We start from the raw sequence: 14,771 nt of genomic DNA on the forward strand, positions 1-14,771 counted from the left end.
GACCATAAGTGTGAGGGTTTATTTCTGGACTCTCAGTTCTATTCCGTTGATCTATATATGTCTATCCTTATGTTATGTTTGTTAATTGATTGTATTAACCTTGTAGTAAGTTTTGAAATCAGAAGTGTAAGTCTTCCGTGTTTGTTCTTCTCTTAAGATTGCTCTGAATATTCTGGGTCCCTTGCACTTCCATATGAATTTTAGGGTCAGCATGTCAACTCCTGCCAAGAAGGCAGCTGAGATTTTGGTGGGAGCTGTGTTGAATCTGTAGATCAGTTTGGGGGGTACTGTCCTCTTAGCAATAGTAAGTCTTCATTTTGTAAACCTGAGAGGTCTTTCCATTATTTACATCTTCTTTAATTTCTTTCAAAGGCATCTTCTAGTTTTTAGAGTACAAGTTTCGTACTTCTTTTGTTAAACTTATTTGTAAGCATTTTATTATTTTTGATATCGTAAATTGAATTATTTTCCTAATTTCATTTTTGATTGTTCACTGCTGGTATATAGAAATACAGTGGCTTTTTGTTGTATATTGACCTTGTATCCTGCAACCTTGTTGAACTATTTTATAAGTTATAATCGTTTTTAGTGGGGTCGTTAGGATTTTCTCTACGTAAGATCATGTCATCTGCACCTAGAGATAGTTTTACTTTTTTTCCCTCTGGTTGCCTTTAATTAGTCTTTCTTGCCTGATTCCTGCCCTGGCCAGGACCTCCTGTACAATGTTGAATGGCAGTGGCGACAGTGGACCTCCTTCTCTTGGCCTGGTCTTAGAGGAAAGACTGCAAATAAGTAGGCATTTGCTGTGGGTGTTTCTCAGATATTCTTTATCAGGAAGCTCCCTTCTATTCCTAGACATTGGGTGTTTTTATCATGAAAGTGTTTTATCTGTCAAATGCTTTTTTTGCATCTATTGAAATAATTAATGGATTTTGTCCTTTATTGATAATGGTATATTACACAGATTTTCAGAAGTTAAACCAACCTTGCATTCCCGGGATAAATCCTATTTGGTCATGGTATGTAATCCTTTTTCTATGTTGCTGGATTCAGTTTCCTAGTATTTTGTCAAGGATATTTGCATCTGTATTCATAACTGTCACAATTTTCCCCCAAACATCTCAACAGATCTGTCAAACACCTATCAGTAATATTTTCGGGTTTTTTCTTTTCTTTTTTTTTTTTTTTTTTGCGGTATGCGGGCCTGTCACTGTTGTGGCCTCTCCCGTTGCGGAGCACAGGCTCTGGACGCGCAGGCTCAGCGGCCATGACTCACGGGCCTAGCCGCTCCGCGGCATGTGGGATCTTCCCGGACCGGGGCACGAACCCGTGTCCCCTGCATCGGCAGGCGGACTCTCAACCACTGCGCCACCAGGGAAGCCCATATCAGTAATATTTTCTGCATACTCATACATGGCAGAGAAATCCCATAAAGTCTGTAAGTCCCATTCCCCTCCCCTGAAGGACTCCTCCCGCTGCCTTCTTATCTTCTCCATCAGCCTCTGACCGGCTGTTACCCTGGGACCTTCCTCACCCATCTTCTGTTTGGATCTGCTGCTCTCCGGATCCATGGCATATGGTCTCTGGCCACTTACTGAGAAGGGTACCTGGAAAATAAACGTTTTTGTGTCCATGAATGTCTGAAGAAAATCTTTATTCTTTCTTACAGTCGGTTGACGAATTGACTGGGTCGAGAATTCTGTATTTAAAATCGTCTTTCAGAATTTTGAGGACTTTGTTCCAGGTCTTCAGCCTCCAGGAATGCTGTTTCTTTGTTTAGGACCCACCAGTTCACCGGATGTTCCATCCTGATGTGGCCTTGGTGCAGGCCTGGTCCAGTCACAGGGCTTGGTGGGCACTTGTGGGCCCTTCAATACTGAGATTCACGATTTTCAGTCGGAGAAATCATCTTGGATTTTTGCTTTGACTTTCCTTCTACTCCATTTTCTCTGTTTTCTCTTCCTGGAACCCCTGTAAGGTGGACGTTGGACCTTCAGGATTGAATTTCTAATTTTCTTATTTTTTTCCCTTTCCTGATTTCCATGCCTTAATCTGTTTTAGCCTAATATCTGGAAGATGTCCTTGGCCTTATCCGGTCCTTCTGTCGAATGCCCTTCTCTTTGGTGAGGGATCTCCATGTCAGCGTCTGGAGTCTTCCCCAGACCACTCAGTGTCTCCACAGAAGACTCTCCAGTCTGTTGTCGAGGGGGGATGGCAGCCGGCTTCTCACCTCCCCAGAGCCTGGAGCCCCTGGGGACCCATTTCTCCAGAGACAGACCTCAGGGCCCCTGCAGGGTAGGGCCAGGCCCTGGGCTGCACGCAGCGGGGATGGAAGGGATCTGGGTCTAATTGCTTTGAAGAGACCCTAGTCCAACTTCCTGTTCACGTACACGCACATACTCCCTCTCACACTCACACACACATGCACACTCACACACATGCGTGCATGCACACGTACACACTCGGCCCACCGCCCCCTGCAGAGGGACCTGGGGTTGCCCTAGGCTCGGCCTTTGCAGATTGGAGGGGACTGGACAGAGGCTGGCAGACTGTCTCCCCTCTCCCAGCCCTGAGCTAAGGCACCGGCCCTCCCCCATCCACTCTGCACCTCCGGTGTTGGTTGAGATCCCCCGTCTGCTGTGTTCTGTGGGTTACCCTTTTCTCTTCCCTCCCTCCGTCCTTCCATCTTTGCTGCTGTCTTATGGGGTTTCAGTGGGGTGGTTTGTCCACTGTGTGACCCAGAGGCCCCAGGTCCACCCTGTCCTCAGGGTCCTACAACGAGGAGGTGGCACCGTGGGCCCAGCTTGGGTCTGTGACCCTGATCCCGAGGCCTCTGTGCTCCACCTTGCAGAACATGCCCAACGTCCGCGACCACGACGCTTCCATCTACCTCCGCCTCCAAGGGGACGCCTTGTCCGTGGGCGGCTACGAGACCAACCCCATCTTCTGGGAGGAGGTGAGATACCAGGGCTCGAGGGAGGGGTTGGGGCCGCGTCTCAGCGTGGAGGAGCCTTCTTCCGGAGACTGTCCCCCCGGAGCTCCCCCGACCCTGGGGGCTTACCTGAGAAGTGGCAGGTCCCCCACCCCACAAGGTCAAGGTCAAACCCATTTTTTCCAACCCCTGAAGAACCTGGCACACAGGCAGATCCAGACTCGGGGCAGGTGGAGGGCTTGCCTCAAAACATCAATCATCAGAGGCTGCAAAGTGTGAAATAATGACTTTAGAAGGTTATGAAAGCATTGAAGCCCTCTGTCCATCAACAAACAATCCCATGCCCTCCCCCACCCCCCGTGGTTGCAGCTGTATCTCCCTCCAGCCTGGGCTGCTCTGCCGGCAGCTCCTGGGGTTCATGCAGGGCCAGCGGCCCCCTCAGCACCCCCCAGCCCCCTCGAGCATGTACGGACCACCCCAGCTCCCATACTCATGCATTTAGTCTACAAATTGAACAACAAAATGAGTCCTTTCAGCCAGATACTGTTTAACTTTGGGGAGAAAGAGGGAGACCAAAATAAGAGTCCCTGTCCCCAGAGGCCTCTATTCTGGTGGGGAGACACACAGTAAATAAGCAAAGAAGTAATGCATTTGGGATGGTGGTCTGTGCCCCGAGTGAAGTTAGCAGGCTGAGGATAAGCCTAGAGAGATGCGTGGAAGGATGTCCTTTGGACGGTGGTCGGGCAGGGCTCCCTGAGGAGCTGACGTCAAGCAGACAGAAGGCGGGGGAGGAGCTGCCCCAGGTGGAGGTGAAGGCCCTGAAGTCAGATCAGGCTTGCTTTTCCCGAAGACCCGAAGGAAGGTCAGCGTGGCTGTGGGTTGGTGGCAGACGTGGGCAGGGTCCGCTCACGTAGGGCCGATCTGACTTAGGTGAATGGGGTGAAGGAGGGCGGGCGGCAGGGAGACCGGGCAGAGCAGGCGGGCCTGGGGCGGGGTGGGAAGGGGGCGCAGACGGGCCGCTGAGGGGTCGGGGAGGGGAGACACACTGCGGGACCAGCCCAGCGCTGTCACCACCTAATGGAGAGGCTGGCCAGGCCCTGCCTGGCTCTCACTCCCGTGGGGCGCTGTCACAGGGCAGTTCCCTGCCCGCCTCCCCAGGTGTCGGACAAGTTTGCCTTTGGCCTCTTCGACCTGGACTGGGATGTGTTCACCCAGCACATTGAAGGTGCCGTCAACCGGGTCCCCGTGCTGGAGAAAACGGGGATTAAGTCCACAGTCTGCGGCCCAGGTGAGTGGGGGGCCTGGAGCCGGCGGGGGGGCTGCCCCCTGAGGCTGGCCTGCGCCGGGCGCGCGCCGGCCGTCCCTCCGTCCTGGGCCTCGGGTGCCGCGCTCGCTCTTCTCTGCAGGCAAAGGACGTGAGCTCGGTGAGGGCAGAAGTCCGCCCACGGGCACACAGCCAGGCTTCCTCCCGCCCACGCGCGCGTGAGTCCCTCCTGAGGTCCCGCCGGGCTCAATCCCTGCTTGACTCGTCCCTGGAACGTGGTGTTTTCATCCGTAAGGTGGGATGAGCGCCCTCCCAGCGCCTGGTGAGGCTGAGCACGGAGCGCAGGGCCAAGCTCCTCCCTGATGCCGTCCTCACAGGCCTGCAGACCCCCATCCCAGGTCAGCCTCGCCCCCTTTGCCCTCTGCCCTCGGCAGGCAGGCCAGCAGGGCCACACGCCCACACAGCATGGAAAGGCCCAAGCCGGTGCCTCCCCTCTGGCCCCTGGGAAAGCTGAGCTGCAGGAAGCTGGAGGGAAAGGGGCAGAACAGAGTGGCTCAGCTTCCAGTGCCCCCCTTGGGTATGCACGGTGCAGCCCCTGACCCTGCCCGGCCGGTCGGTGCCCACGGGGATCGAACACCAGGCGGGGTGGACTCGGACCCCCAGCACTGACACGTTTGGCCAAGGCCACTAGTTTATTGTTTAGGGCCTGCCGGCCAGGCTAGCCTTTGGACATTCAAACTGATGTGACTTGTCCCAGCACTGGTCACTCACAGCTCAGCACGGAGAGGTGACCGCTCGACGACGGAGCCTGAGAGAGGGCAATCCTGGGGTTGCCCAGGGAGCTCAGGGACCCCAGGGTGGGGGAGGCCCAGGCACGCTGAGTGTCTCAAAGGCTGTGTGCAGATGGAGAAGGTTCTAGAATAAGATTCAAGCCCGGGACAACGTCAGCGGGGACATGGTGTGGGGGAGCTCGCACAGCATCCGCCCAGCTCCTTCTGACGGCTGAGCGCCTGCCTCGTGCCCGGGCACGTGGGGAGCGCAGCGGGGGAGCCTGTGTGGGAGGCTGGGCGGAGCTCCCGAAGCTGGAACCCAAGGCGGGTGGGCTCGGGACAAGGGGGCAGCACGTTCCCGTGTGACGGCACTGGGGTGCAGGGGTGAGGCTGCTGGCCTGGGGTCCTGGCAGACGGTGGCCTCTGGGCGTAGAGGGGCCCAAGCTGGCCCTGGGGCCCAGACGTTTCAGCTGCGGGGCTGAGGGCAGGAGGTACAGGGCTGGTGGGAGCAGGGTGGGCCACCCAGAGGGTGCCGTGGGGGGCTGCGGGGCCAGGGTTCCGGGCGGGCGAGACACGCCACCCCAGGCTGGTTCCAGCAGAAACACGTGGGCATACCCCCTCCTTCCTGCACGGATGGGATCGCTTTCATCCTCAAGAAAGGCAAGAAACGGGTAGGATGTGCCTACTTAGGGGTGGAGAGAGGTTCCGAAAGGTACAGTTGCCCAAAGAGGAAACTTTGTGTCTGAGGCGCTGAGTTCCTTGAGCCTCGGTGTCCGCATCTGTGAAATGGGTGACAGGCGGAGTGAGGCGAGGAAGCCACACGTTAGGTTGCAGGGCAAGGCCCAGGCCAGCCGTCAAAGCCTTTCCTACAGGCTGAGCAGGGCGTGAGGGGCAGGCCAGGCCAGGGGAGGGGAGGGGTCCCGACACCAGCCTGCGGACTGACGGGGAGTCCAGGCTTCCTGGTTCCGGCACACACGGTGTCTGCACAGCCGCCAGCCCCGACTGCTTTAATCTGTTCAGCTCACGAAAGAGCCTTTGGTGAGAGGACAGCTTTCTGGGGAGAGGCAGCTGGGGTCCCCCGGCCAACCCCAGGGTCTCGGGGCACAGGGTGCGGTGTGAGAGCCGAGGGCTCACTGCCCCGGCAGCTTCCCGGGGCTGCGTGGGGCTGGCAGTGAGAAACCCAGGCCCAAAGCAATCCCAGGGGCACGGGAGCATTCTCGCTTTAATTGGACTGGGGGTCATGGCCCCCAGGAAGCCCTACGGGGGGGGAGATGCATGTGGAGTCTGGTTTCCCAGCTGCGAGGGAGGTTCCGTGGGGACATCAGCACTTCTCACCAGGGAGGACAGGCCGGTCAACGACCCTCGGCCTCCGGAGCAGAACAGGGAAGTCCCAGGCCCCCTTGACTTCGGGGAAGCTGGGGGCGGGGAGACCTCTCATTCCAAGGTCGGGAGGTCAGAGCCAAGGTGGGGGCCCCTGTCCCATGCATCCTGCATCCTCTCGAGTCATTTGTTAAACATCCAGGCGACCTTGACCCCCAAACTTCCCTCCTGCTGGCTTTCTGTAAGGCTGCTCAGAACATTGTGGAAACATTTACAACACTCCCGAAGTGCTCACCGGGTCATCCCCGAACATAACTGCATCCTCCCATCACTGTCGCTGGAGCCGCCCCCTGCGCCCCGCCCCCCGCCCCCCGCTTGCCCCCCACCCGCCCCCCACCCGGTCCCCAGCTTGCCCCTTGCAGCCCGGCCTCCGCACAGTCCCCAGAGAGGCCCCTGACGCTTCCTCACAGGGCTGCCGCCCCTCCTGACGCCTCCCCCGGAGGCTCACCAGTGTCACCGCGGCCTCCAGGGACTGACCCTAGGCCCTGCCCTCCTCTCCGCCCTGCTTCTCCCACCTCCCCTGTGGCTGTCTGGGAGGCTCCCCAGCTTCCCAGGGCTGGTGGCCTCCTTCAGCTCAGACGCTGAAGATCGGAGACCAGGGTCGCCGGGAGAAAGACAGCGCTTGTGACCAGTGCACACGGCGGCTGAGGGCCCGGCTGGGAGCCAGGCAGCCCTGACCGGCGGCCCCAGCTCCTTGCTGTGCAGCGTCCTCCTCTGTGACCCGGGGTTATGATGGCGCCAGGGGGCGGTTAGGAGCGGCCAGCCCTCTGGTCACTCCAGACCCAGAATCCCCCTGTGTTTTCTCCCCAGGCATTCCCTTTTCCCCTTATTTACCCACTTACTCTCTGTCCCTCTCACTCTCCCGTCGGCTCCCCGAGGGGTGGGGCTTGTCTTGTTCGGAACCACCTCCCGTGGCTGAGTTCTGGGCACAAACAGGTGGGCTGCAAATATTTGCAGACCGACTAACTCACAGCCCCGTGAAGTAAATACCCTGATCCGGATTTTACAGATGAGGAAATCAAGGCGGCTCTGAGCCAAGGTCACACGCTGGGAAGGGGTGAAGCAGGGTTTGAACCCAGGACTGTGGCTGCAAAGTCCAGCTCTTTATCATTATGCCCTCCAATCCTGGCCTCTGCTCTCGGCACGCTGGCAGCAGACAGAAGCGAGAGACTTGGTCTCCTCTCCCAAAGAACTTACGATCCTTCATTCACTCAGTGAACATTTTTCAAGCACCTACTGTTTGCTGGGCCCTGTGCTAGGCCTCGAGACACCGCACACAGTGAGCAAAGCCCAGCCCCTGCCCTCAAGGTACTCGTGGTCCAGTGGGCAAGAGTGCCCTGCAGTGACACAGCAGGAAGATGGTACAGTGACTGGGAGCCCTGTGCAGTGATGGGGGCTCAGGGAGCGGCCCCTCACCAGCAGGAGAATGGTGATAGTCATGAGACACACCAGGACCCCCCCAAGGCAGAACGCAGTTCAGGTCGTAAATGCTGAGGAACTCAGGGGAATGTGGCAGGAGCAATCACGGAGGCTTCCTGGAGGAAGCAGCGTTGAGCTGGGTCTTGAGGATAGGGAGGGTCTGGATGAAGGAGGCACCTACACACCCCCACCTCAATTACTGCCCTCTTGGGAGACACCACCCAGGAGCATGTGGCCAGGAGGGAGCTTCAGGCCTACCCCTTCCTTTCAGAGTCATTCACACCAGACCACAAGCCCCTGATGGGGGAGGCACCCGAGCTCCGTGGGTTCTTCCTGGGCTGCGGCTTCAACAGTGCAGGTAAGCGTGGGCAGCAGTGCGTCCCCGACTCCCTGGCATCCCTGCAAGTGAAGACAGCCAACTGGGCCTCTCCTTCGGTTCTCAGAGCCCCACCCCCCACCCCGGGTTGGGGTGCTGGGCCTGGCAGCACTGCAGCCCTGACAGGGGTGGAGATGGGACAAGCCTGCCGGGAGGGGGTGAGGTCCCGTTAGGAGGTGTGTGGCACCCCAGGTGTGAGATCCAGGGCTTAGGGGCTGATGCTGCCCATAGAGGTGGGAGGGGCACGGAACTGAGGTGCAGGGCCCTGGCGGGGGATCGCAGACCTGCGGCTCTGCTCCTGCCAGGAATGATGCTGGGAGGTGGCTGTGGGCAGGAGCTGGCCCACTGGATCATCCACGGGCGCCCGGAGAAGGACATGCACAGCTACGACATCAGGCAAGGGCCTGCTGGGACCCGCGGGCAGGAGGCGGCTGCCCTAGGGTGGGGTGGGGTGGGGTGGGGTAAATATCCAGGGCTATTTAGAAAGGAGCCTTCCCTGAAATCCAGAGGGCTTCTTGGAAGAGGTGGCAGTAAGGGAAGAAAGGGAAGAAGCCTGCCAGCGGGGGCGGTGCTGCCTGGGTTTGGCAGCTCCATGGCCCTCTGCAGTTTCCAGGACCTCTTGTCCCAGTGTCCTGCCTGACCCGCCTGACAGCTCTGGGATCAGCAGTGGGATCTTATCATCCCACTTTGCAGATCGGGAGACTGAGGCCCGGGGAGCAGGAGGGACTGCACAGGCTGCCCAGGAAATGGGGCTGAACTGGTGGTCCTTGTTAGGACATGTGCAGGTCTGGGAGACAGGCAGCCCTGAGCGCCATGTCAGCTGCATCCATCCGTCACTCACAGGGTGTCTGGAATCAGTCAGACCCTGTGCCGAGCACTTTCCTCTCTGTAATCTGGGGTGTGGTGTATATGCTGTAAATGTCGCCGGCAGCAGTGAGCGTGTCTGTGTAGGTAAAACGCTCGGCATCAGGTCTGCACACGGAAACACTAAACAAAGCTGAGCTGAGCCCAGGGGGCACTGATATCAGAGTTGGGAGGCGTCCTGGTTGCTCACTGACCTCTATGAGTCAGGACAGGGATGCGGGTGCCCCCAGGCAGGGTCCGGAGGTGGCAATCGGTGGGGCTGGGGTCTGGCCCCCAGGCGGCAGTTCTGCGCCCCGAGCCCTGCAGGTGGCAGTCGAGGCAGCGGCTTGCAGGGGCCTCTGTGGGTGTTCGGCCCGCTCCGCTCTGACTGGGGAGATCCCAGCTGCCCAGCAGGGCTGGAGGTGGCAGGGCTGGAGGTGCTGCTGGTTCAGCTCAGCGCACCCCAGCTCCTCTGCTCACCTCGTCCCTGCCTGGCCCGCTGGGGACCTCGCGTCCACTGGGGGGGATGTCTGGCCCCCACAGAGACAGACAGACATACCCTGAGGTCCCCCCAACACTGCCACCCCCTCCATGGCGCCTGGCACAGCGTGGTCCGCTCTGGCGCCACCTTGGAGTCTGTCTGGGTCTGTGCCCACGTGCTCTCCCAAGAGAGGAATGTTCCAGAAATGATAAAGCTGCATGGGGCCTCAGGGATGGGCCAGTCCAAGCCCCTCCCACTACAAACAGCGAAACAGAGGCGCCGTCGCAAGAGGCATCTTGTCTGAAGTCACCCCGCGTGCGAGCCAGTGGGCAGGGGCCCAGCTCCAGCCCTGCAGGGCTGTCTGCCGTCCGGCTTCCCTCGCGGGGTGAGGCCTCAGCACTGGAATCGGACGGACCAGGGCGTATCCTCGACCTCGCCGAGTGGCCTCTCACCTCTGGGGCTGGTGGAGGCCCCTGGCATGGGTCTGAGCCTCCCTCCTCAGCCGCCTCTTCTCACAAGCTGTGACATTAGAGGGAGCGTCTTGTGGGCGTGTTTGTGGGTGGAAGGCAGAGCTCCTGCCTCTGCCCCGGCCTGGCTGGGGCCTGTGTCACAGGTTGGAAGGCAGAGGGCCCAGGGAGGGAGCCCCTGAGTGCTGGGGCCCAGTGGGTAGGGGTCAGGGCTCTGATCTGGGCCACCCGCCTTTCTGGCCCGGGCAATGCACCCAGGAGATGACCGGCTCATGGCATCGGGCCTGAGCGGTCACTGATGTGGGGCGTCCGTGTCCACCCAGCACCCACCCCCCCCGCCCCCATCCCCACTCACATACTGGACGGCTGCCACCACCGGACCAGCTGTGACACTGGCACCCGGGGCCTCTCAGCACTGATGGGATGTTCTGCTTCCCTGGCCTGAGCGGGGCATGGAGACCCAGGCACCACAAGAGAGGCAGAGCCAGGAAACGAGGGCACTGTGTCAGGGAGTCACCAAAAAACCCGGACGAGGGAGCGCCAGCCTTGTGCCCCTGCTTAGACACTCAGAAGGTCAGAGCAGAGCTCTGACCCATGTCACCTCCTAGTCTTACACGCGGAGGACAGGCTTGGGGAGAGAGGTGCCTGAGGAGGCGATCGGGGCCCAGGGCCGGGTCCAGGGCGTGTCTGGACCCTGGCCTGCATGTGAGGCTCCCGGGGCTGGCCTGGCACCAGGTGCCCTCCAGGCCACAGCAGCTGCCTCACGGATGGTGGCAGAGGCACCCCCTTTGGACACCCAAACAGGTTCTCAGCTGTCCCGGCCCCCCACCAATTAGCCAGTTCTTCCTCCTCCCTGACCTTGGTTTCCCCGTCTGTGAAATGGGAACAATGATCCATCTTCTCAGTGGAGTGCATTTGAGGCTCATGGTAGGGATGCGTCGCCTCCCCCAGGGCCTGGCACAGGTGGGGCCCAGAGCACGGGCCGTTGTTTTTAAAGAAAGCTCTTGGGGTCCTGGCAACCAGGGAAGGAGAAGTCGCTCTTTGTTATGTCAGGAGGGTGGCTGGACGCCGGACCCTGGCTGCAGGCCCCTCTGCCCGCTTGTATGCAGGTGGAAAACGGTCCTTGTGGACCACGGGGAGTGGTCCTTCCGCTGCTGACCCCTGTCGTGCTTGGGCTGAGCTGAGTGCCCCCGCCCCTGACACCCACAGGTGTGCACAGGGGCGAGCAGAGGGGCTGGTGGGGGCCTGTCTAGAGGGGCCGGATGTGCCTGTGCAGGGATCACCCAGCCCTGCCTCAGGCCCATCCCCCTCCCTGGTCCCTGCCACCCAGGGGGTCTGAGAGGACAACTGAGGCTCCACCTCCCCCCTTGAGAGCCCCCCAGGAGCCCCACTCTCAGCGAGGCTGGGTGGGTGACCACGTCCCATCCCAGGAGCCACTGGGCTCCTGCTGCCAAGGGGGGTGAGTCTCTTGGCCTCCTCCCGCCCCGGCTCAGCCCCTCGCCAGCCTGCTCCTGCAGCCCCACGTGCTGCCGCTGGGACCCTTCCCCAGGCCCCTGGCGGTTCTTCGTGGCCCCCCTTCTTTCTGGAAGCTCCTGGCTCAGTGCAGCAGGTTCCTATCGCGTGGAATGAGTCAAACCAGGAGCCCCACACCTGAGGCCGCTCTGAGGACTGCACGAGGGGTTCTTGCAGGTGGCCCTCAGCCCTGGGCGTGCCCTGGAAAAGGGCTCCTTACACGACGGCAATCACTATGAATAGTGTCTGTCATGCTAATTCCCACATCGGCAGCCCCTGCCCCTGCCCCTGCCCAGGTCAGAGCAGCTGAGGAGCCCTGCCGAGGCCAGACCGGCCCCTGAGGACAGCAGCACTGATGGGGACACAGCCGGGGGGAGGGGGCCCCATGGGACACGTGAGATGCCAACAGGCGGGGAGTGAAGGAGTGGGCAGGCGGGGGCCGCAGTGAGCTGGGCGCCTGAGAGGTGGGCTGTTCCTGGGAGGGGCTGCAGGGCGCAGCGTGTAAGGCAGCCCAGCAACTGTGGCCACTCGGGACCAGGCGGAAGGGCTGCTGGTTGCCCCTGGCTGTCCTCCCTCCATGAAGGCTGGGGGAGGGGCCTCTCAGCTCAGCAGGAGTTCGTGTGGGATCCGCGGGCGGAGTTGGACACCACCATGGGTGGAGTGGCTGCACCTGGTGTCCCCCCAGCTGCCAGGGGACACACGTGCAGGGATCGCGGCCACACCATCCCTGGGAGCAGTGCCCCCAACACAGCTGGGACTTCTCCCACTCTTCTGCGCCTCCTGGGGGTCTGACCTGAGAGGCCGTCACCTTCACCCCTTGCCTCTGCTGAGGGGCACCGAGGGGAAAGGGGCGCTCCATCACATCTGCTGACCCTAAACTCCGAAGATCCCTCACGTTAGCTTTCATGAGATCATCGGGGCCTGTCCGGCCCGGGGCCCATGGCTCACCCCACGCACTTCCCCAGCCTGAGGCCCTGAGCCTGCGGTGTCCACTCCCTGCGCCCGTCAGCTATAGGGGGCTGCAGGCGAGGACGCTGGGCTCCCCGAGATTTGCGGGCTGCCCAAGGCCCCTCAGTGGGAGAACGGAGAGCCAGGAGCCCCCCTGAGGCCTGAGCCATAGGGAGGACTCCCGTGGAGGGGACAAGGGTCCCCAAGGCAGTGACGGGCCACTCCATCCACGACAGGCGCTTCCATCACTCGCTCACGGACCACGGCCGCTGGATTCGAGAGCGCAGCCACGAGTCCTACTCCAAGAATTACTCGGTCGTCTTCCCCCACGACGAGCCCCTGGCTGGACGCAACATGAGGACGGACCCCCTGCACGAGGTGCCAACCCCCCCCACACAGTGCCTGCTCTGTGCCGGCTGCCGGCGCTTTCAGGGAGCCCCAGGTGTGGGGTGACAGAGTGCATGCAACGCCCCCCCGCCCCCAGCTGCAGGGCAGGTGTTGGCTCCTTCGCTCCCTGGGCACTTACCGAGGGAATGTGCCTGGAGCACAGTGGGGGGTCGTGAGGGCCAGGTGCACCGGCAGGTGTGTGCAGTCGCCCATCAGGAGGGCAGGACCAGGCAGTGGCGTGCTAAGAAGACGTGCTCCTGCTTGTGGGGCCTGCTTGGGATGTCCTTCCTCCCTGGCAAGCTTCTACTTATATGATGAAACCCATCGTCAGGTGCCCTTTCCTGGGGCCTACCCCTGGGCACTCTCCCAGGCCCCTGACAACCCAGGTGCCTTCCCTGTGCTCCCATTACCCCCCCCAACCCCAAGTCCATCTCCATCCCCCCTTCCTTGCCCCCATGTCTACGAGGACCCTGGCAACGGGGGCTGGGCCCCAGTCACTCTGAGCGCAGAGCCTGACTCTGGGTAGGTGCTCAGGGAATGTTTGTTGACTGGATGGCTGGGGCGGGAGGCAGGTGGGCAGGGCGCAGTGAGCAGGTAACATTTAAGCCGAAGAAGTCTCCTTCATCTGGGGCTCCAGCGCCTGGACCCCAGAGGGAGCTGGTGCCCACGGCACCTCCCCAGGACAGAGACATCCTTGGCTCCCGGGCTGCCCTGTCCTCCAGCCTGGCCTAGAGGGCCAGCTGGGAATCTTGGGCCCCACGTGGGCTCGGGTTCCCCCAGCCTGTCCCCGGGCCTGCACCGTCCCCGCAGCGCAGCAGTCTCCCAAGGAGCGCAGGGCTTGCTCGATGACTCTCGGGTGGAGGATGGGCTCAGACACGTGGCTCACATGTGCACAGTTCTGCCCGGAGGGGGCTTGGCGGGTGCAGCAGCCCTGCCCCCGGGGAGGAATCTGCCTTCACCCACACTTCACTTCCTCGTCAGCACCCTCCTGGTGACACTTCCCAGCCGTTGACGGTTGGCGTGTGTTTTGTTAAATAGAGGAGCCTGCTCTCCATTTTCCCTCCCAGGAAGGGTGATGCGTCTCTGGTGGAGGGGTCTCCACGCTCACTGGAGGGGAGTGGGTTTTGTGTCCTTGGTTGCCACCCCCTTGGACGTCCAGGGAGGACGCATCCGGGGGTCACCAGTTGGCATGTGACCTGGAGCGCCCTCCCCCTCGAGGTGGTGGCCCACGGGGAGGGGGAGACTCAGGCCGTCTTGGCCTCTGGCGCCCATCGGTCCTGGCACTTGAACACCCGGCCACGCTCAGCTTCCGAAGCCCACTCCTCCTGGGCGCTGGGCTGGGTTGGCCCCAGGCACAGGGCCCTTCCAAACCTTAGAGCGGAGATTCTTTTTTCCCCCCAGGCTAAATTTATTTTCAAAGAAATCTGCCGCCACATTACTTTATTGTGTCTGCTGTAATTTCTTATTGTGGTAAAGTGCACACAGCATACAGCTTGCCATTTTAACCACTCTAAAGTGTACAGCGCAGGGGGTTAAGTACATTCACGGAGCTGCGTAACCACCACCACTATCCAGTTCCAGAATGTTTTTGTCACTGCGAGAGGAAACCTCGTACCCATGAAGCAATAACTCCCCATGTCGCCCCACCCCCCAGCCTAGAAAAGCTACCGATCTATACTTTCTGTCTCTCTGAATGTGCCTGTTCTGGTCTTTTCGCATAAATGGAATCGTACCCTGTGTGGCCCTTGGTGACCGGGCTGCTTTTCCTTAGCTTGCCTCTGAGGTTCATCTGCGATGTAATAGGTGTCAGAATGTTCTTCCTTTGTCAGGCTGAATAACATCGCATCGTACGGGTGGACCACACTGGCCATCCATTCATCCGTTGATGGGCGCCTGGGCTGTCCCCACCTCTGGGTGGTTGTGAACGCAGGTGTGCACGGGCTTGTTTGCGTCCCTGGTGTCATTTCTCCTGGGTGTACACTTAGCTGTGGC

The 14,771-nt window shown here is 60.3% G+C and overlaps 1 protein-coding gene across 2 annotated transcripts in view; it reads left to right on the forward strand.

Moving 5' to 3' along the window:
- The window catches only part of SARDH (sarcosine dehydrogenase), a 64,823-nt gene that overhangs the window by 12,715 nt on the left and 37,337 nt on the right, over positions 1–14,771 (forward strand). For both annotated transcript variants that reach the window (XM_049711447.1, XM_033415342.2), the window contains 5 exons: positions 2,852–2,956; positions 4,091–4,220; positions 8,037–8,123; positions 8,447–8,537; positions 12,629–12,770. In XM_049711447.1, the coding sequence (XP_049567404.1) occupies positions 2,852–2,956; positions 4,091–4,220; positions 8,037–8,123; positions 8,447–8,537; positions 12,629–12,770 (555 nt within the window). The remainder of the gene's footprint in view (positions 1–2,851; positions 2,957–4,090; positions 4,221–8,036; positions 8,124–8,446; positions 8,538–12,628; positions 12,771–14,771) is intronic.

This window comes from Orcinus orca, chromosome 6, assembly GCF_937001465.1.
Source record: "Orcinus orca chromosome 6, mOrcOrc1.1, whole genome shotgun sequence".
Classification (NCBI taxonomy): domain Eukaryota; kingdom Metazoa; phylum Chordata; class Mammalia; order Artiodactyla; family Delphinidae; genus Orcinus; species Orcinus orca.